General features: G+C 39.9%; 1 protein-coding gene across 10 annotated transcripts in view; it reads right to left on the bottom strand.

Annotated features, from left to right (window-relative positions):
- Positions 1 to 23,456, bottom strand: part of plekha1b (pleckstrin homology domain containing, family A (phosphoinositide binding specific) member 1b) — a 79,780-nt gene that overhangs the window by 38,826 nt on the left and 17,498 nt on the right. For 9 of the 10 annotated variants that reach the window (XR_005945636.1, XR_005945635.1, XM_041209415.1 and 6 more), the window contains 3 exons: positions 6,975 to 7,135; positions 6,226 to 6,282; positions 4,250 to 4,295 (listed from right to left, as the gene is read on the bottom strand). Coding sequence is in view for 7 of the 10 variants with exons in the window: in XM_041209415.1 (XP_041065349.1) it covers positions 4,250 to 4,295; positions 6,226 to 6,282; positions 6,975 to 7,115 (244 nt within the window). In the remaining 3 variants the exon portion in view is untranslated. Of the gene's footprint in view, positions 1 to 4,249; positions 4,296 to 6,225; positions 6,283 to 6,974; positions 7,136 to 23,456 lie in introns of those variants that run through there. The other variant, XM_041209422.1, reaches the window with a different exon arrangement.

Raw genomic sequence — 23,456 nt, 5'->3', positions numbered from 1 at the left:
CTGGCAATAAAAGACTAGGAGAGTTTAGGATTGACATTGGAGATTGATGATGTCCTGGCATTTATGCAAGAGCGAATAATGTTTTTATTATTAAGTACTTCTAACTCAGACTATGCTGCAAAATAATTTTTGAATGTTAACCTGGCATCCAGTTAGATGTTGGGAGATTTCTTGATGCAAAAAATTATAAAACTTGACTTAATTAGTTCTTCCTAGATTCATCCTGTGGTACTTGACATACAAATTGCAAGGCTGTTTATATCAATTCCACCAAGCGAAAATAAAACATTCTGAATATTTTAACAACTGAAGATTCCCACTCAGGAGTTAGTCATTATTACAGACTGAGCCATCTAATTGAACTCCTATAATTGCAGGCAAAACATGATACTTGCACAATTTATAGGGCTTCTGTTACATCTATGAATCATCACTGTTCAATGCAGCCATAGATCTCGTGACAGCTAGTCATTTCTGCTCCCCTACCCACTATCAACCTATTACTTGTCTACATTCTGTCCTTGAATGCTACCAGACACATCCTGAGGAGTTCATCCTCCACACCAAAATATGCACCATTTACATATACATACATACATACATACACTTACATAGGTTGTAGATATATATCTCATACAGATCATACTGCTACACCAACATATTACATCTCTAAGCAGCCCACTGCAGGCTTGTTTTTGCGATCCTCCAAACGTGCCTGAGCTCAAATTATCAGTATTGGCGGGAGACAACTTAAACATTTGCAAGTCTTACTAAGGGTCGCTCTTGCACATCGTAGTCATCAGTTTCAGATCATCATCATTGGTGGCATGGGAGCAAGTTAGCAACGATTTGGCCAAAAATAAGATTAAGTGGAAAATCTGAAACCCTTTGCTATCAGAAGAATACTTCCAAAACTTAGTTTAGCAAAATACAAACTATTTATTGGACACCAACATTGCCTTTATGACTTAGTTGTTTACTCATACCAGATACTCTACTCAAGCACAGGTCAAATCCTCATAACACACCATAATGCACACAAGGTCTCACATGGTCGGGGACAGGAATTTCATCCCAAAATATTTTTAAATTGTTCAATTTCAAGAATCAGAACATCCAAAAAATTTGCATTTATCAATATTAGTAACTAATTGCTCAGAATGAGTTTTATTTCTATAATCACTATTTGTAAAATTTAAACTGCATGTTAATTTCACTATATAAATTTCTCCAAATTTCCTAGTAATTGCAGTTCAAGTTTCAGAAAAAAACATCTTTTTTCAGAGTGTCAGCTGTTTGAAAGGAGTGACAGATTAGAAAAGGTATTCCTAAATTTCACAGTTTCAAGTCAGTGGCTAAAAGTTCCAAAATTATGAAATACTGATCAAATTTGATGCTTTTCAATTTTAGAGCGAAGATTAGCAATTATAACATCCAATGGGTAAATTCTGCTTCAGAAAAAGTAGACTGCACAGCTTCATACAGTACAGGGAAGGCAATGGCCTGGTGGTATAGTTTCTGGGCTAGCAATCCAGAGACCCAGAGTAATGATCTGGGGGCTCGGGTTCGAATCCCACCATGGCAGATGGTGAAATTTGAATTCAAAGATGACTGTAAAAACCTATCTGGTGTCCTTACCTGCTCTGGTCCTACATGTGACTGCAGACCCACAGCAATGGCCTAGCAAGCCACTCAGTTGTCACCACCACCTTCTCAAGGGCAACTAAGTATGGGCAATAAATGCTGGCCCAGCCAGCGAAGCCCACATCCCAGGAATGAATAAAAAAAAGATAGCTATGAGTTTCCATAACAAGACAACTGTGTAACATTTTACCATTGTAATTTTGCTAATTACATACTTTATTTGCTGGTAGCTTACAGCTATATTTATAGCTCTTAGAGTCCAATGTTCATTATAATTTCCAGAGCTAGAAGAATGAGATGCTAAATTTTTCAAGTGTACTTAGTTCCCGCAAGCATACTGCAATAATGTCCTTATGTCACACCTCATATCGTCATTGCAATTGGGTTAGTCAGGTTCCCATATTGGCTACAAGTAGCCAATAATAAGACAAAAAATGCAAAAAAAAATGGAGTGGAATTATTAAGAAATTTGAATGAATGCTTGGCAAATCAAGGCTTGAATATTTGAAAAGGCAAGATTCCAATTTCTAAAAGAAAATGCATACAAGCTGACTGAACATCCAGAACAGATGTGTGTTAGTTACTATTCTGAAATGCAACATATGGCTGAAAAGGTTGTAGATAGAAAATGAAACATTTCTGTTTAATCTAGTTAGGTGCCATTTTCTTTCTGTCATAGCTCGATCTCAGAAAAATACGTCCTAGTTTATTTTAATATAATAGTTATAGAATTCTTCTTCCTTTGGCCTACAAAATAGAGACCATGCCACTGAACCCAAATACAAGCATATTATAGGATTCATTTGTGTTAAGAATATGAGGTTTTATAAGGTGCTTATATTTTAATTGTCTTTTTTTAAACGCAAGAGCATGTGGCTTCCTGCTAGTTCTGCCCGGCAATAAGCCGATGTGGCCTGATGACTGTGTGGACAGGAGCCAGGTGAAGTGGTACTGAATTGCACCTGCCAGGTTCAACACCTGAAAACAAATGACAGAGTAGTGGGCTTTACCATAGTCATGGATAGATGTACAGACACTCAGGCAGCCTGTTTGAAAAACAGCCTAGAGAGAGAGAGCGAAAGAATGTTCAGGAATGCTAAGGTTGAGGGAAATCACTTTGGACTTGAGTGAAACAGGGACAATCGAGCCCACTGGAAGCTGGGAATGACTTTGGACTGATTTCTAGAAAGATTGTTATTGTGCAGAGAGTAAGGCATAATGTATAAACATGGTGCGAGGTTGTCAGTCATAATAAGAAACTAACAAAAGATAACTTTTTTGTAGTTTAGAGTTTTAGTTACCTACTAAGTAATGTTGATTTTAGTTTGTTACATTAAAAGTCTTGAAATTTTAAATCCTGTCACGAGATTCCTTTAAGTCAGTCACTGGGAATTCAATATCTTTTGAAAAGTTATCAGTCTCAAGGGTGATCGTAAGATTTGAATATGTTTTATTGGCAGCTCTTTGCATCTGGTGCGATTTAAATTAGTTTGGTTCTCGGCATTTTTTGCAAAGTACGTCTCAGCCAGTCAAATCAGGGAGCCCATATGAAACTTTCCAGAGTCAGGCCAGGCCAGAAAGGTTCCAGGAGCCTGAGAGAGAAAAAAAACTTCAAGATGAATGTACATTATAGTTTAGGAAAATAGTGACAAAGATATAGTTTTCTACTTCCTCAAGGAGATTGTGTTTCTGCTGCTGCCCACGTTTTCCAATTTCACTTAAGTCATTGTCTAATAGAGTAAAGGACATGATTTAAAAAAAACTGAAATACAGTGAAGAATGCTCTTAGTTGGAACTCTGACTATACTACAACTTCCTGAAAACTTGGGCAAGTAAAAGCTTTCTCTGAAGTGGTCTGAGGCACTGAACCAGAACAATTATATAGTGTAAAAATCCACAAAGTCTAACAGCGGTCTTTGAGTCTCAGGGTAAATCCATCCCCCCAGCTTTATCTTAGTTTGTCTGTATGGCTGCCATAACTGTTATCTTAGTTTCCAATTTGTCAGCTCCACATTCCCGTATACACATACAAACTCAAAAACTTGGGATATTTGTGAAAAATGAGCAAGTCAAAATCAATTCGAATTTGTGCGTTTTTGTGTGCCATTACGATTCAATCCATTGCTTCCATAAAAAACATAAATTTGTCACTTTGCACATTTACAAGGCATTATATGGAGGATCCATAAGTGATACCACTAGAGGTCACCAAGGGCAATTAAAACAAAAAACATCACTTAAGAAAAAAAACAATCTGGTCACTGTCACATAGCTATTTCTCAGACCTTGCTGTGTCCAAGTTGGCTTCCCTGTTTCCTACAACACTACAGCAACTTCACTGCCAAAGTACTTTGCTGGCTGTAAAGTGTTTTGGGATATCCTGAGGTCATGAAAATATAAGTTTTCTTTTAACACTGACTATGCTTGGAAGGTATGGAATGTTTTGATGCTGTGATAATGTACAGTTAGTACATTATTTTCATTGAATGCTTCAGGAGTGTTATATAATTCAGTAAATACACCTACCTAAAGCATAATGAAATCATTCGTGGCACCAATTAATAATCATTTAAGCCAAATAAAATCAGTTTTGGAAGAGACTTACCAAAACAGTACTCTGCTTTTGGTCGTTGCTTTGTTGCATCACTGACCTAGTAAATCACAAGTAGTAAGTCAACATGCATGTGAAATGTTACACGTTCTACTTTCCATAAATTTAGTTTTAAACAGGCACCGTCAGATACTAATCAAATGCAGGGAAATAAATTTAGATATAAGTGCCCTCAGAATGAGTATCTAGAACATAACACTATGACAAAATTAATCTGTTTAAACTCAGAAAATAACTTTACAATATAATCATGTGCTTCTTTCCTGCTGCACTGGATTCCAGATATGATTGTTATTACAATTGGACACTGATAGATATTGATAATTAGAAATTAGAAGGAAAATTAGGACTATGCAAAAATGAACTTCATTAGACAAAGTACACAGATATCTTTCTCTAACTTTTTTTTGACTCAGTTGGTAGAATGCTTGTATCTGAGATAGAAAACTGTGGTTTCAAGGCCCACTGAGACTTCAGCATATAAAAGCAGACTTGACACTAGTGCAGAACTGAAGAACTGCTGCACTGGCAAAGGCACCACCTTTCAACCCCAGTCCCATCTACTTGCTTTGGCAGTCATAAAAGATCCAAAGTTTGAAAAAGAGGAGGGACTTCTAGAGTTCTAACCAAAACCCCTGTCTCAACCAAAACAAAAACACATTATGCTGTCATTCATTCATGTGTTGTTTGTGACATTTTGATGTGTGTAATTCGGCTGCCACAAAGAACAAAGATGAATTAAAATAAATCAGAATGGAAAGTCACTAAAAACACTTGCTCAACAAGCAACACTGGCATTCACAGAATGGCAAGTCACAAAATGGCACAGAAGTCAGATAAGAAGGCAGGCAGATAGGGAAGCACCTAAATTGGAGTTCATTAAGAATTGAAGAAATAAATCAATGCTATTCTAAACATACAAAAATGTTAGAATTTTAAGATAAATTAATAAATATAAATAATCAGTTGTAGAAATGACTTACTAAATAAAAGGTTAGCATACAAAGTTGATTTCAATTATTCACTTGAATATGCCACACTGATATCCAATAGGAAGTTCTGAGTTTTATTCTAATTCTAGTTGAAGTGCACAGATCTTTAAAGGTATACAAATAATGCCATAAAGCTGAATTCATAGATCAATACACTACAAGATGAGACATACTATTTTGTCCTCGTACAGGATCTTGATCAGGCCTCACATCAAATACTGTGCCCAGCTCAGTGTCCAGATATGGTGTGTGGTATTGAGGTTTTGAAAAGGGTGCAAAGGATGGCCTCCAGACTAATTACCAGTATCTAAGTTTCTTAGGTTATCAAGGTAGGCTAAGAGTTGGGACTCTGCACTTTAGAGAAGCATAAACTGAGGACTAATCTGATTGAGGTCTATAACATCATGAAGGAACACATTGGGTGGGATTTTCCACACCCACCCACCACAATCTTCCTGCCGCAAGTCAATGAACTTCTGGCTGGGGCACCTCCTCACCTGCAGCGGGTCCTGCCTGCGATGGGGCTGGAAAATCCTGGCCATTTTGTTCCAGCTGACAATTTGTTCCAATTGAATGGGGTAGGGAGGATCATGGATCAGAATCTTATGCCAGATGTAGGCTAGATGTCAGGAGGTGGTTCTTTCCAGAGAGACAGGTTGATGGCTCTCCGTGAATGTTCGTAAACCTTGGTCAATACTGTCTTCAAAAACACTTTTCTGAAGCAATTTCTTATTTTAAGGCTGGGTTACATCACAAAGTAGATTTAAATCTGTGGGTTTGTACCTAGCCAGAGAAGTACTTTTGCAGAGATATACAACAATCGCTGATACCAAAGCACTTCATTGACACACGGAATGCAACCTTGAGTTACCTGTCAGGTACCCTAATTTCGTCTCCATTTTTTCTGCACTGTGAAACGCTACCATTTTGATTTTTCCATTTATTAGGGCAAACAAATCCCACCAAACCAATAATTACCTTCGAAATGTATGTAAGCTTAAGTGCCCCAACGTGTGATGCTCCTGACGGCAGATTCTAAAAATTAAGCAAATAAAGATGCAACAGTAAAAATGAGAGCAGCTGCAACATTAGCCTTCAGATAATAACTTTATCTGGTATTAAAAAGAGGTCTACTGCATCCAGTTATTAAACCCTTTTCTAACAAGATTTCCTTCAATCAGCTACTAATGTATGATCTACTAGAAATCAAATTAATGAAGTGAATCAGCATTTTCCAATACACAAGCTAATGTGAATAGAGACCATACCATTTTTAAATCACTGATCAACAAATAAATATAATGTTCTCATTACATTTCATGACATGAAACAAATTAAGATAGGTTTTATACAATAATTTCAAAATGGTGTCAAGCCTCATTAAAATATGAATTGTGCATGAGTAAAGTATTCTTTGCCATTATTGAAAAACATACTTTGATAAAATTTGCATAGAATGACAGCCGAGTTTATATAATTAGCTTTGTTTCTAGTACTGAACAATTGCTATCTTTAGGTTCACGAATCAGTAATGAATTGTTAATGCATACTCACTCACCATTAAAATATAATCCAGAATAGTACCATATCAGCAATTTACATTAAATTTTACTCAATTTTAATATCCAGCGCAGAACCACTTCCAATATACAACAGCTGCAAGTTACACGGTATGGTAACCATAGGACTTTAACGGAGTTGCTAACAATGCAATATCAAACACTGACCTGTGGATTGTCCATATACCATAGCAAACTGTCTGCCCGAGTGTCCAGTATAAAGTATCGACGTAGAAATTTTCCACTGTTTTCATTTTCTTCAATGTCGAGGAATCCACAAATGCGATTCTGTCGATCCACATAAGGCATTTCTGATGCTCCACATCACACTGCAAGAGAAATAAATTTGTCTCAACTAATGTCTCACATAAACTGGCATAATTTGGAATTCAAAATGACTTTGTTTTTCCCTTTAGTAAAATGTTTTGACCTCAAAGGTAAATGTCTCAGTTGTGGAGTCCAGCATTGAATTTCTCAAAAGTTGAGCAATGCAATTCTCAGTGTGCAATGATTTGTTAGACTATTTTTTTTTATTTGTTCATGGGATGTGGGCACTGGCTAACTGCCTATCCCCAGCTGCCCTTGTTCAGAGGGCATTTTTTAAAGAATCAACCATATTGTTGTGGGTCTGGAGTTGCATGTAGGTCAGACCAGGTAAGGACGGCAGATTTCCCTCCCTAAAGAGACATTAGTGAACCAGATCGGTTTTTACAACAATCGACAGCGGTTTCATTATCGTCATCAGACTTTTAATTCCAGATTTTTATCGAATTCAAATTTCAGCCCGGGGATTCGAACCCAGGTTGCCAGGGCATTAACCTGGGTAACCAGTGACAATACCACTATGCCACCACCTCCCCTTGGAACTACTATGAAAGCACATTTGCAATAAAACGATAGAGCTGGCATAAAACCATATGATTGATTCTTTTGGTATAGTATTTAATATTTACATATGCAAGAACATGAATGAGATTACAATCCCACCATAAAGCATGCACTGGAAGATTTCTTTTCCCCGAGTTAGCCAAGTTCCGAGGGGGTGACATAGTACTTACAGCACAGAAACATGCCACTGCTGCTGTTTATACTTCGCAAAAACATTTCCTGCCTTACTTCATCTCACCCTATTAAACTTTCATTCTATCCATTTCTCCCTCTTGATTTAATCTAGCTTCCTCTTTTCATGAGAAAGGGGACACACACATATTAAGAAAACTAAAGGTGAACAGCACCCCTATCTAATCTTTGCACTATGTCTTTTGTGAATTCTGTACCCTCGATTGAGTGGTCAAGTGAGCTAATATTTCTCTGCACTATCGGTTGGACAGTTCAGGGGAGTGCAAAGAAGACTTGTTCTCCCCATTGTTCCCCCTCCTCACATGCCCAGAGAAGCACTAGGGGTTCGGCTCAGCAATTCCTCATATCAAATAGCATAACTTTGGGAGCTTAAATAGAATTAAAGTAAAACCACAGCCCACCATTCCATATACACCACACTGGTGCTCCAGCAGATGAACATTCGTATTTTCCCATTCTACCAGCCTGAAGAAAGAAATCACCAAAGGGCATAGTTATGCCTTAATGCAAGGCAAAGGAAACTCCTGGTCCTCAATATTGATGTTACTGTAGTAGTATATAAATTCAGGCAAAATATTAAAGCGAATGTGTACAAGATCTTGCAAATGATCTTGTACAGATAATTTTAATAGCTTAAGATGACAACTTTTACAGTGCATCATAAGCTTTTCAAAACTGTAATTCAGCACTTAAAATCATCTAACATGAATGTCATTGCCAAATGTTATACAAATTAAGTTTTGAGCTATTTGTAGTAGAAGGTTAAAATATTTCAAGTAAATAACACCAACTCAGTAGAATCCAAGAAATATTTGTACTGCACCACCCTTCCACCAGTCACATTCAGAAAATCTGCTCAATTCTGGTCATAGTTAGTGTCTTGAAGTCACCGAGGTTCCAGTACAGGGTCCCAGAGAGTTTGTGCATCAATACTGGATTTTAATCTTGCTCACCAAGTAAAACTTGATAGACTGAATCTTATTTCACATGCCTGACTACCAATTCATTTTTCATTTCAACCTTGCTTAATGACAAAGAATGCTTGCTATAGGTTACCAACATGCATTGTAAATTACTACAGTCAGAGATTCAAACTCAAAAACCTGAGTCTCACTATATACAAGGCCAAACAATAAACATATTTTATTCCAGCTGCCATGTATCAACTAAAACTAAAAACAATTTTGTTTTTACATGCATTCTATAAAAAAATCTTATCTGAAAATTCTTCATCTGGTCAGTACTTCTTGGCTAGTTTGCATTTTGAGATTGGGGGAGGAGAGAGAAGCTGTATGCACTGTACTTTATACTAGTATAAAAAATGCATCCACATAAAATTATCAAATCACATTCATGGTTTTGCAGGTTGTAGAACCTGGTACCAACCCAAGTTATACAATAGATGGTAATGTGCTACATATATAAAATACTTAAAGCAACCATTTCCTGAAGTACAATGTTTCTACTGAGATTGGATTCTGCACATGCAGGAACGGTTCAGTCTCATTAAATTCAGGCTAATCGTGTTATTAAAAGACAAAGCTACTCTAGTTGCTGTATTCACAACTGCTTTGAGAAAAGCTGAAACATCCAAATGTTTATTAGGTATACAATGATATTCAGCTAAACCTATTTTACAGAAGGATTAATGGAAATACCATTATAACAAATGCACAATTTTCCAGCAAAGATTAATGTACAAAGCTTCAAATTTCCTTTGTAAATTTTAAAAACTGTGTTTTACCATTTAAAAAGTACTGTAAATTACCAGCTCTGCTTATTTATAGATCCACATTCCCTTACAAAATTAAACTGCAAGCTTGAAGTTGTGTGTGAAAGCCTTCCGAACTCTCCAAGGGTTAACCAGGGCCTTATTTATTTAAACTTTACGGGAATTCTGTGACTAATTTTAAGCCAACTAGAATAGTTTCCAGTAATAATCACTGCTGACATTTTTAAAAAAATGTGGCATTGCTCTATACACATCGAAAGGAAATAATAAATTACTTTGTTAGTCAGTCATTCAGTGAGCTTTGAATACTAAATCTCCTCGTAAAGCATTCAAATAACCTATAAAAATGCAATTGCATGCCTGGAGAAATGATAAGAGGACTAAAACAAAAGTATGCCTTATTAAAGTAAAATATACAGCCCAGACCAACTAGTTTGTGTTAGCGTTTATACTTTGTTTGGTTCTCAAACTGGGGTCCACAGACACCTGGGAGTCCATTTTCTGGGGGGTCTGTGAAATAAGGTTCAGTCCACAACTAAAATGCCCAAGTAATGGGAGCCATTGGTAGCCGGGCTAATGAATGGCCACTGGGGCAATGGGTCTCCCGTGAGCCAGAGCAAAGCTAGGATGCTTTGGGTATGATGAGGAGGAGCAATATTGGTGATTGCAGATGCCGTGAACAATGCTGGAAGCATTCAGGCTGAAAGTTCTGGTGCTGGCTTCTGCAGTTTCAGTTTGCATCAAACACAAATCAGCGACAATCATCCCTCCCTTCCTCCCTGGAACTGTCAAATATTGCTGAGTGCGCACACAAGAACAAGCTGCTGGGCCACACATCAACCTCCACTATCACTGCTACTTCCCTCAAGAGCCCGGGTTTGACATGTGGGAGCTGATATCCCTTTGTTTCTAAACACTGTTGACAAAAGTTTTATTGATGAATTTCCCAAATCCCAGGACCAATGTTCTGTCGAAGCTGCATGGGTGCGTTACTGCACAGAACAAACAGGCAGCAGATAAGCAGCGGTCCCTTTAAGATACACACAAGAACAGCCGTGTGCCAATCTTCAAGGGGCCGCAAAGTGCAACAAATGGATTGCACAGAGTGACAGGAAATTAAAGGGAACACTGCCAACAAACACTCTTCTTCACATTTGCACTGATTGTTTGACAGTGCTGTATTTTGTATTGCATCAAATCTTAGCCATTACTTTAATATTTCTGATCACAGTTCACCTAACTGGTATATCAATGGTACTACGGCCTGTTCTGATAGAATAGTAATTTAAGATTTTACATGTTCTTCCATGAAATATTTCAAAAGTCCATTGTCAATAGATTTAAATCCATAATTTGAGTGGATAAACAGAAGAGGAGCTGGTGAAACTCCAGCAACCATCTGCTGAAAATTAAGTTCTAGAAACTGACATTTTGGAAATCTGTTCTTACAGAGTACCCAAAATTGGTAAAAGAAGCAATTAAAGTACTTCTACCTTTCCCAACAACATATGTTTATGAAACATCATTTTCTGCTATGGCAGCAATGAAGACAAAGTGCAGATCCTGTCTTGAAGTGGAGAATAATTTACGAGTGTCATCCTCAATCAAAAAAACGGCGGACTCTAGTGAGAAGCAGGTTCCTGGTTTATTAAAAAGCATTATTAAAACACACTTTACATGCAGCACTTGCTCATTTTGAGTATTATATAATATTGAAACTTAGATGGTGGTCAGAGATCACTAACCCATTTAAAAAGGGATCCGTCAACCATCAGCCGTGGCTCAGCTGGGAGCACACTCACCTCTTGAGTCTAAGGTTCTGAGGTCAAGTCTCACTCCAGGGCTTGAACACAAAAATCAAGGCTGAGCATCCACAGCTCTCTGGGGTAGAGAATTATCAATATACCCTCCAATTTGGTATTATCTGCAAATTTTGATCTAGTTACTTATTACCTTGTCCAAACCATAAATGTAAATGATGGTCCTAGCACTGATCCTCTTGGTTTACAGCCATTTTACTTTTCTCCAATCTGAATTACTAACCTTCACCCCTACTTTCTGCGTTCTATTTTTAGCCAATTTGCTGTACAGCCATTTTGCTCACACAACTCCAAATGACCTAAGCTTCATTCGTTAGCTTGCTGTGAGGTATTTTAAAGACAATTCTATCAAGTTAGTTAAGCATGACTTGGCCTTTTAGAATACATGCTGACTAATTTGTATTTTTTTGTCTCTAAATTTTTTTTATTGCTTCTTTTCATGCAGATTCCACATTGTAATAAATTATAGTTACAGTAAGTTGATAAGGGTTTCAACAAAGGGGCTTACCAGAAATGACAATTTTAAAATTGCATCACTTCACACAGCTGTTTCATACAATTGCATTATCAGAATGAACTGTGTTTGAAGATGATGATAGGAGTTAAATCTGAATAATAATGAAAATTAAAACGCATGGCGATGAGAAGTTTACAAATCAAGTGACAATCCCTCAACCCAAATCAGAGTTCAAAATGTATCCAGAATGCTTGGGACTTACATTAAAAAAAAGAGGTACCTAAAAAAAATTTTGCAAATGTATTGTGTTCAGTAAGTATGAGGAAAACAGTATTTATCAATGCTGGCCATCAGCATTTAATGAGTTCTGGCAGCAGCTGGCCTCAGAAGTCACTTTTTTACCAAATGCCCCTCAGTTGTAATTACATATGTAATCCTAAATTCATACGTGCATAAATTCATATAGATAACACACAAATGGAAACAACATGGGCTATGCACAAAGGTGTCAGTTATTGATACACATATGGACACTGGAGATAGACAGATTTATAACCAGAAGGGAATCAAAAGTTATGGGAAAAAGGGTGAAAAGTGGAGTTGAAGATTATCAGATCAGCCATGATTTCATTGAATGGCAGAGCAAATTCAACTGGCCAAATGGCCTACTTCTGCTCCTTCGTCTTATGGATTCACATGATCAAAAATCAGCAATGTTCAAGAATTTGTAGAGTAGAGAATATTAGGTCAGTCCCATGCTGGCTCAACAAAAACTTGCATTTATATAGCGCCTTCAATGTGGTAAAATTTCCCATGGTATTTCAAAAACAGAGTTTGACACTGAGCCACATAAGAAGAGATTGCATCAGGCCAAAATCTTGGTCGAAGATGTAGGCTTTAAAATGGAGAGAGATAGCAAAAGGCGCAGAGGTTTAGGGATTCAATTCTTGACAGCAGATGGATTAGGGCTGATGACTAGGGTGAAGAAACTACTTCTTATTTTGTCTGAAGGTTATTAAGGACAAATAAATGATTGGAAATGGGGCAAGCATAACAAGAGATAGTCCAAGCATTACCCACAGGAGATCCTGGGATACAGGTTGCTTTACAAACACATTTCAAGGACCAAAACAAAGCTTTCTAATCAAAATACACTCCCATAGGCTCGCTCATGTAATTCCTTGATTGACATTTGAGGTGGCACACTAGAACACCACATGGAGCACTCCTGACAATTCTTCAGTTATTTGATAGTATTCATTCCCAAACTGGGAATGGGAGGAGTGAAAGAGTACCATCAGCTTTAATGAACTGGTTTGGGGGAAACAGTATTCTGTGGCATGGAGTTGGAAAGAACATCTCAATGGAGGGTTGAATGGGGGAGTATCGTTGTTCAATTTCCCACACCAGTTTCACAGTCCACATTGTGGGTTATCACTTACTCTATTCCATTCACTTACATATCTAGCTTATTTATTTCCCTGGTTACCAGTTCAACACAAATATTCTCTAGCTTAATGTCATCTGTAAATGAGACCACTTGTCTTCTTGCTTCTGAAGCCATTAACACATGTTTAAAAAAATTAAAAAGTCCCAACATCAGCCCTAGGGCACTCCATTCAGTACTCTCTTCTTTCTCTCCCCCCACCCCACCTCACCCTCCCACTCCCACTCTACACTCAACAAGTAACTGTTGCTTCAACCAATTTCTTATCCATTGCTGTGTTCTACCTTGACTTAAACTTTAGTAGCTTTAAAAGTTTTACCTAACAAAAGAACGCTTAGTTAAATGACTGTTTTTACATGGAGACAATTCTGGAAAAAGTTACAATTTAAACTGAACCAAGATACTGTAACATCTTCCACTTAGTAGGTGCAAGGTGAAGACTAAAGATCTATATTTTTCTCTTGCAATTTGGAAGTGTCCAGTGCAGGCTGATTAAGTGCGATTCCAAATCCCCTTTCAAACTTTAATTGGGTTTTCATGCATGGGGTATGATGGAAGAGCATAGCTTCAAGATATAATGGTATGGGTGAGCCATGTGTGTTTTTCAACTGATACGGGTTCATTACAGTCAATATTTTCACAACCATGGCCTAGATTTCCTCCTCCGCAGCAAAACTTCAACGCTTACCATTGACTGCCCAAAGAAATCGGTTTATACCTTGTCCGTAGGCTGCAGTGAAAGCTTCCTCTTCTTCCAGCAGGGCTGATCGCTTGAACAAGAAGCAATGGAGGGGAAAAAGGGAAAATGTAGAGGAGCAGATATTGCAGGGGGAATCATGAAAGTCATTTTTATTCATAATTGCCAACCATCTACTTATTTTGTGAATGATAACAGAAGCATTTGAGGGCTGAATCCCTGATTTATGTCTGTGATGATCAGCCCTAACTTTTTGAACAGGAAATCCATGCAAGTTGAAGGCAAACAGGCAGTTTTTGAACTGATGGTCCCTGCCGCTTTAAGAATAGGAATGGCAGCATTGTTGGTGTGGATGCCTCCAGAGCACATTCAGGCACATCGCAACTTCCAGATTTCAGTGCAAATGAGATCCCTGCAAGTAGTGTGCCATTGCCTTCCACAATAAAGGCAAACTTGACAGCACTCACCACTATTGAGAAAGCAAAATCCAAGCCATCGTTCCTCCTCTCTTGGGGCTTTCTAAGATTCATTCAATGACATAGTCCACCATATTTTACAGTTTTGTAGTCTTCTTGACATTTGATACATCAACAGATACTCAGAATTTTTTTGTATCAAGATATTTCTGTCATGATACATGAGATTTAATAGCCTAAACCATTCTGAGATGTAGTCAGACTGACAGGTTCTGAACTTTTAATCATTTTTCCACATAAAGGCTCCAGATATGGGTTATATTTAAATACACTTAAAAGTGAAAGCTTGCTTTAGCGGGGTTCAAATAACATGATGGCAAGGTTGCTAAGCATGCATTAGATTTCAAATGGAGCATTTGAAACCAGTATTCTGCGGATGATAAGGATAATGATATTCTGGTGACCAGTCGCACTCATTGCTGCTGCAACAATCTGTCATTTGAACTCAGCAGGGATCATTATCAAGTTAGGCTGCTCCACTTGGGCATCTGCTTTGACTAGCAGGCAAGGAGGGATGGCTTGTCCCAAAGAGAGATTTAGACAGGAAGGCGGCAATCTGCCACACTCCTTAGGTAGACAGCAAAATGTTGCAGAGAAGTGAGACACAAAATGCAAAGGGATTATGCTGTTTAAGAAAGGCAAGACACCAAAGCTGAATAGCATAACTTTAATTTCGAAACAAAATTTAAATATAAAGGTACACTCATTCATGCCTCTTTTACTTCTAGACTTGACTATTCCAATGTACTTCCTAGTAAACCAATGGTCTCCCACATTCCACTCTCCGTAAACTTGAGGTCATCCAAAACTCTGCTGCTGGTATCTTGACTCTCACCAAGTGTCGGTCATCCATCAACCCTGTGCTTGCTGACCAACAAAAGATCCCATTCAAGCAAAGTCTTCATTTTAAAATTCTCATCCTGGTTTGCAAACCCCCTCCCTGGCCCCGCCTCTCCCAATCTCTTTAATCTTCTCCAGCCCAAACCCCTCAAATATCTGCCCTTATCTAATTCTGTCCTCTTAAACACACCCAATTTTAATTGCTCCACCACTGGTGACCATGTCTTCAGCTGCTTCTGCCCTAAACTCTGGAATTCCCTCCCTACACTTCTGTCTCTCTACCTCACTTTTCTCCTTTAAGACACTCCTTCAAACCTACCTCTGACTAGGCTTTTGGTCATCTGATCTAATATATTATGTGACTCGGTCATATTTGTTTATAATGCTCCTGTGAAGCACTTGAAATGCTTTATTACTTTAAAGGCATTATATCAAGAGAGCTGTTGTGCTGATTGAACTAAGTGACTCCCATTATACCTAATGTGTTGTGATTCCCCTTGTAAAATAAGGAAACTTACAATTCAAACCAAACTCTGCCTCATCTTTTAATTCAGTCCACCTTAGAAAGCACTGACAATTGTGACATGTGGGTCAGTTGAAATATGGTACTATTATTCCCCCCAAGTTATGCACTTCATATGGCAACCCTTTTATCCCAGAAACCAATCTAATGAACAGGCATGCTACAACTTACCTAGTGAGCAAGGAGACACATTCTCAGACACTGGGACTGGGGACTCCCCCAGTGAATCTGAAACTCTGAACTGGAGAAACATGTCTCCTGAGAAAAGTGCATCTCAAGCTAAAAATGTATTGTGCCCAAAAGATTCGCGAAGTTGGTCTTCCAAATCGACATTTGATGCTTTTACTGGGTTAACACACAGCTAATCCTTCCAGCTACTTTGGATAAATAGTTATTTGGTGGTCCAAAACTTCAGTGTTGCTGATCAAAAGGATCATGTCAAGACTTTTCACCTTGTACTTATCAGGACACTATGCAAGAATACCAATATAAGGGAAAAACAACAATTTATACTGTATGTGAAGAGAGTACTGATTAGTTGGCAAGTGAACTCTGATTGGTAGAGGTATTAACATGGAGAATGCACCAGTGATGGTGACTGACAGTTAACAGCCAAGCATTGCTTGAAATTTAAACCAGGCATTTTGACCCTGATTGGTCAAGTCATTGTCCTGAGCAATGAGTCAGCAAATGGCTGTCACTTAATTTGTTTAGCTGAAACAGGTGCAATGTGTGTACGTATTCTTTCTGTCTGAAAAGAATAGGGCCCTGTGTATTAATATATGTAGCTTCCAGTACACACAAATGTGCCAAACTGTGAGCCACGACTGAATCTTAAATTGGTTGTCAGCCTAATTCTTAGCACAATAAGGATTATTTAGCAAATGTCGTCCAAATCATTTTTAATGTTGGACACTGTATTTTGAGTTTTGCAAGCATGGGCTGGTTGGGTACGATCTGTATCTTGCCCACTATGAACAGCGGCTGGGACACACTGTTTGATACGATCCACCAGTCTTTGGGGCATATGGCCTACATACCTAGCATCAAACTGGCACTTAAATTCATATACCACATTACTCATCTGTGAGATAGACAGAACGTCTTTTTGGCTTGACAACAGCATCCTGTTTGTGGCGAATACCATTCGTGTTGCTACTACATAGCAGCAGCATGAAACAGCTAGCTTCACCTGTTGCTCAAATTTTTGAGATGCCGTGCCCTTCCAGGGTAATCTGAGGTAGACTGGGTACTTTTCAGGGGCTGAAGAGGCGGCATTAGGCCATTTCATGAGTTTGCGTGATACACAGCGTGAAATGATCTGATCAGGGTACCATTATCCTGCTGGATGCCTTTGATGCGACCTACTTCAGCATCAAGCTTGCATGGTGAGCAAATGGCTCGGGCCCTATTTACAAGGTTGCCGATAAGACCAATCTTATAGCGTGTGGAACCGTAAGGATCCCAACACATGTATTGACCAGTGAAGGCAGGATTGCAATAGACTGTGGTAGAGAAACTCCTGGTGGATTTCTCAACTAGTACGTCAAGGAAGGGGAGTTCATTTGACTGCTCCATTTCAAAGGTGAATTTAAGCACAGGATGGAGCCCATTAAGGCATGTAAGGAATTATTACAAGCACTTCAGATGTAAATATAGCAAACAAATCATCTACATATCAGAAATATGCAAGAGGTAGGAGGTTCGATGTCATTCCATCGAAGACATGTTCCTCATGGAACCCAACAAAGATGTTTGCAAGAGCTGGGCCTAGAGGGGATCCCATGGCAACATCATCTATTTCAGTGTACTTGCTGTCATTAAAACTGAACTCATGAATTTGGCAACTTGCATAATTGAGTTCAATTAATACTGATTTGCGCAATGGTGGCGAACACCATGAAATAGTACTGCCGCACAAATTATGTATGGCTTCCTTAAGTGGAACATTAATGAATCGGTTAGCAATGTCAAATGAGCACATAAACACGGCATTGCTATCAATATCAAAAACAAAATTACCTGGAAAAACTCAGCGGGTCTGGCAGCATCGGCGGAGAAGAAAAGAGTTAACGTTTCGAGTCCTCATGACCCTTCAACAGAACTGGGTGAATCCAAGGAGAGGGGTGAAATATAAGCTGGTTTAAGGTGGGGGGTGTATTGTGGTTGGGTGGGGGGAGAGAAGTGGAGGGGGGTGGTGTGGTTGTAGGGACAAGCAAGCAGAGATAGGAGCAGATCATCAAAAGATGTCACAGACAAAAGAACACAGAGGCGTTGAAGTTGGTGATAATATCTAAACGAATCTGCTAATTAAGAATGGATGGTAGGGCACTCAAGGTACAGCTCTAGTGGGGGTGGGGGGCATAAAAGATTTAAAAATAATGGAAATAGGTGGGAAAAGAAAAATCTATATAAATTATTGGAAAAAACAAAAGGAAGGGGGAAGAAACAGAAAGGGGGTGGGGATGGAAGATGGAGTTCAAGATCTAAAGTTGTTGAATTCAATATTCAGTCCAGAAGGCTGTAAAGTGCCTAGTCGGAAGATGAGGTGCTGTTCCTCCAGTTTGCGTTTGGCTTCACTGGAACAATACAGCAAGCCAAGGACAGACATGTGGGCAAAAGAGCAGGGTGGAGTGTTAAAATGGCAAGCGACAGGGAGGTTTGGGTCAATCTTGCGGACAGACTGCAGGCGTTCTGCAAAGTGGTCGCCCAGTTTACGTTTGGTCTCTCCAATGTAGAGGAGACCGCACTGGGAACAACGAATGCAGTAGACTAAGTTGGGGGAAATGCAAGTGAAATGCTGCTTCACTTGAAAGGAGTGTTTGGGCCCTTGGACGGTGAGGAGTGAGGAAGTGAAAGGGCAGGTGCTGCATCTTTTGCGTGGGCATAGGGAGGTTCCATAGGTGGGGGTTGAGGAGTAGGGGGTGATGGAGGAGTGGACCAGGGTGTCCCGGAGGGAGCGATCCCTACGGAATGCCACCGGGGGGGGGGTGAAGGGAAGATATATTTGGTGGTGGCATCATGCTGGAGTTGGCAGAAATGGCGGAGGATGATCCTTTGAATGCGGAGGCTGGTGGGGTAATAAGTGAGGACAAGGGGGACCCTATCATGTTTCTGGGAGGGAGAAGACGTGAGGGCGGATGCGCGGGAGATGGGCCGGACACGGTTGAGGGCCCTGTCAACGACCGTGGGTGGAAAACCTCGGTTAAGGAAGGAGGACATGTCAGAGGAACTGTTTTTGAAGGTAGCATCATCAGAACAGATGCGACGGAGGCGAAGGAACTGAGAGAATGGGATGGAGTCCTTACAGGAAGCGGGGTGTGAGGAGCTGTAGCCGAGGTAGCTGTGGGAGTCAGTAGGCTTGTAATGGATATTGGTGGACAGTCTATCACCAAAGATTGAGACCGAGAGGTCAAGGAAGGGAAGGGAAGTGTCAGAGATGGACCACGTGAAAATGATGGAGGGGTGGAGATTGGAAGAAAAATTAATAAATTTTTCCAAGTCCCAACGAGAGCATGAAGCAGCACCGAAGTAATCATCGATGTACCGGAGAAAGAGTTGTGGAAGGGGGCCGGAGTAGGACTGGAACAAGGAATGTTTCACATACCCCATAAAGAGACAGGCATAGCTGGGGCCCATGTGGGTACCCATAGCCACACCTTTTATTCACTGACCTCTACTTTGCGGAGGCCAAGCGTCAACTCGCAGACACTTCCTCCTACCTCTCCCTGGACCATGACCACACCACTGAACATCAAACCATTGTTTCCAGGACTGTTGCTGACCTCATCTCCTCTGGAGATCTTCCTCCCACAGCTTCCAACCTGATAGTCGCCCAACCTCAGACGGCCCGCTTCTACCTCCTACCCAAAATCCACAAACAGAACTGTCCCGGTAGACCGATTGTGTCAGCTTGCCTCTGCCCCACGGAACTCATTTCTCGTTATCTTGACTCCCTTCTCTCTCCCCTTGTCCAGTCCCTTCCCACCTACATCCGTGAATCCTCTGACACCTTGCATCACATCAACAATTTCCAGTTCCCTGGCCCAAACCGCTTCCTCTTCACCATGGACATCCAATCCCTCTAAACCTCCATCCCCCATCAGGATGGTCTGAGGGCCCTTAGCTTCTTCCTCGAACAGAGGCCCGAACAATCCCCATCCACCACTACTCTCCTCCGTCTGGCTGAACTTGTTCTCACACTGAACAATTTCTCCTTCAACTTCTCTCACTTCCTCCAAATAAAAGGTGTGGCTATGGGTATCCGCATGGCCCCCAGATATGCCTGTCTCTTTATGGGGTATGTGGAACATTCCTTGTTCCAGTCCTACTCCGGCCCCCTTCCAAAACTCTTTCTCCGGTACATCGATTGCTTCGGTGCTGCTTCATGCTCTCGTCGGGACTTGGAAAAATTTATTAATTTTGCTTCCAATCTCCACGCCTCCATCATTTTCACGCGGTCCATCTCTGATACTTCCCTACCCTTCTTTGACCTCTCGGTCTCAACACCTCATCTTCCGACTAGGCACTTTACAGCCTTCCGGACTGAATATTGAATTCATCAACTTTAGATCTTGGACTCCCTCCTCCATCCCCACCCCCTTTCTGTTTCTTCCCCCTTCCTTTTGTTTTTTCCAATAATTTATACAGATTTTTCTTTTCCCACCTATTTCCATTATTTTTAAATCTTTTATGCCCCCCCCACCCCCACTAGAGCGGTACCTTGAGTGCCCTACCATCCATTCTTACTTAGCACATACGTTTAGATATTATCACCAACTTCAACACCTGTGTTCTTCTGTCTGTGACATCTTTTGATGACCTGCTCCTATCACTGCTTGCTTGTCCCTACAACTACACCAACCCCCTCCACTTCTCTCCCCCCTCCCAACCTCTCTACCCCCCCCCACCCCCAACCCCAAAACCAGCTTATATTTCACCCCTCTCCTTGGATTCACCCAGTTCTGTTGAAGGGTCATGAGGACTCGAAACGTCAACTCTTTTCTTCTCCGCTGATGCTGCCAGACCTGCTGAGTTTTTCCAGGTAATTCTGTTTTTGTTTTGGATTTCCAGCATCCGCAATTTTTTGTTTTTATCTCTTGCTATCAATATGCAAGTCCTGTATGGTCTTCGTAAATGTGAAGGTGTCCTTTACCATGTGATTCCATGATTGGACATTTGCAGAATAATCCTCAGTGTGCTAATAATTACGCTGACAAGCAACTTAAGATTGTCAGCCAGGCTCGCAGCGTGGTGTATTTGCATGTACTGCTTGGCAGTTAACTGTCAGCCACCATCACTGGTGCCTTCTCCAAAGCAATGTCTCTCCTAGAGTGCACTTGCCAACCAATCAGCACTCTTTTCACATACACCATAAATTGTTGTTTTCCCATTACATTGGTGTTCTTGCAAAGTGGCCTGATGAGTGCAAGACAAAATGCTTTGACACATCTCTTTTTTTCAGCATTACTTTTGATAATCAATACCAATATTTATCCAGTAGGGTCGCCCCAGACATAGCACTTCATATCTTTAACTTCCCTTTCTATTCTTCATAGAATGAGTATTTTTTTAAAGCTTTTTTTAAGCCCATCTAGGGCATCAATCTCATGTACATGAAAATCTTAAAATCATCACCAGCAACACTGTCCATGCCTTTCCTGGTAAAGGCACGAAGTAACCATTTAATATATTAGCTTTTATGTTCCTCGGTTTTAGTTCCACTGTTTTTAAAAGTCTTACTTAACTATTGTCACAAGTGCAAGGTTTTATAAGATGGTTATATTTTAAATGGTCTCTTTAATTGAAGGTAAAATGGAGTAACGAAGAATCATGTGTTCTGCCCAACAACAAGCCTGTGTGACTTGTTACCATGGAGACCAAGGGGACCCAGGTTGAGTGAAATGCAAATACCTAAGACCTGAAAACAAAGATAGAAGCAGATGCTCTTAATATTGCAGACTTTTTTGTGGCTACTTTAAAGGGAAAGAAAAAGGGGTTTTTGGGGGGGGGGGGTGAAGAACGGTGGTGTCTGGGAAAAAGAGACAGAGACAACAGTTGCTGCAAGCAGCAGGGAAAAAGCTGTTCTGTGATAGCCGTCAGTGGAATGCTGATGGCATCTGGTCCTCTGGTCGAGGAGAGGAACTTGGCAAGAATTTAAGCAAAGATTCATCCTGCAGTGGCCGGGGGAAAGAATCATCAGGGTGAGCGGTGCTGCTGGAGGTCATTTTGGGATTTCTTGGAAGGAAATGGTTTTTGACAGATGCTGGATATTACAATTAAACGAAGCAGAGAGAAGTGAACCTGTTGGAAGCAGAGAGTAACTTTGGACTATTTCCTGAAAAGACTGCAATTCTATGGAGAGCGTGGTGTTAAGTAAATGCAGCTTGGGGCTATTCGGTGTGGTAAAACATTGATAGGGGATTTTTTTTGGTAGTTTAGAGTATTACTTGCCAACTCAGTGATGTTGCTTTTTAGTCTGTTACAGTAAAAGTCTTCAAATGTGAAACCCTGTCATGCAATTCCTTTAAGTTGGTCGCTGGGACTTCAAATTTTTTTTAAAGTTACCAGTTGTTAAGGGATTTATTATGAGGGAGATGGAGCATAAAAGTAACAAAGTTTTTCTTTCTCCCTCTTTCCTTGAATAGTGGTGTTACACTTGCGGTTTTACAATATGCCATGACCTTTCAAGAGTCTAGGGAATTTTGGAAGATTACAACCAATGCATCTACTGTCTTAGCCGTCACTTCTTTTAAGTCCCCAGGATGCAAGACACCAGGTCCAGGGTGCTTAACAGCATTTAGTCCCATTGTTTTCCTAGTACTTTTTCTCCAGGGCTCATAATTGTTTTAAATTACTCTGTTCTTTTTGCCTCTTCATTTTCTACTACTCTTGGGATGCTTTCTATGTCTTCTACAGTGAAGACAGGTACAAAATACTTGTTCAAAATCTCTGCCATTTCCTGGTTTCCCATTATCGATTCCTCAGTCTCACCCTCTACAGGACCAATACTTACTTCAGCTATCTTCCTTTTTATATACTTGTAGGAGCTTTTACTGCTTGTTTTTATATTTCTTGCAAATTTACCCTAACACTTCAATTTCTCCCTCTATTTTTGTTTAAGTCATCCTTTGCTGGTTTCTAAAATGTTCCCAATCTTCTTGGCTACCACTAATCTTTGCAGTATTGTACATCTTTTGTGTCAATTTGGTACCATCCGCAACTTCCTCAGTTAGTCATGGATGGTGCATCCCTCTCATGATGTCCTACTTTCTCAGTGGAATATGTCTTTATTGAGAGTTCTGAAATATCTCCTTAAATGTCTGCCACTGCTTCTTTACCATCTAACCTTTTAACATATTTTCTGATTCCACTTTAGCAAACTGTTTTCATATGTTTGTAATTGCCATTACTTAAGTTTAAGACGCTAATTTCAGACCCACATTTCTCACCCTGAAACTGAATGTGAAATTCTATCATGTTTTGATCACTAGAGAATCATTTACAGTGAGGTAATTACATAACCATTTCAGCATGGCACTATCTACAGGGGATCTGCAATCTAAATGAGCAGGACAA

Source organism: Carcharodon carcharias, chromosome 17 (genome assembly GCF_017639515.1).
Source record: "Carcharodon carcharias isolate sCarCar2 chromosome 17, sCarCar2.pri, whole genome shotgun sequence".
In the NCBI taxonomy this organism is placed as follows: Eukaryota; Metazoa; Chordata; class Chondrichthyes; order Lamniformes; family Lamnidae; genus Carcharodon; species Carcharodon carcharias.
Note: the sequence above shows the minus strand (reverse complement) of the source record. Positions and strands in the feature narration are given on the sequence as shown.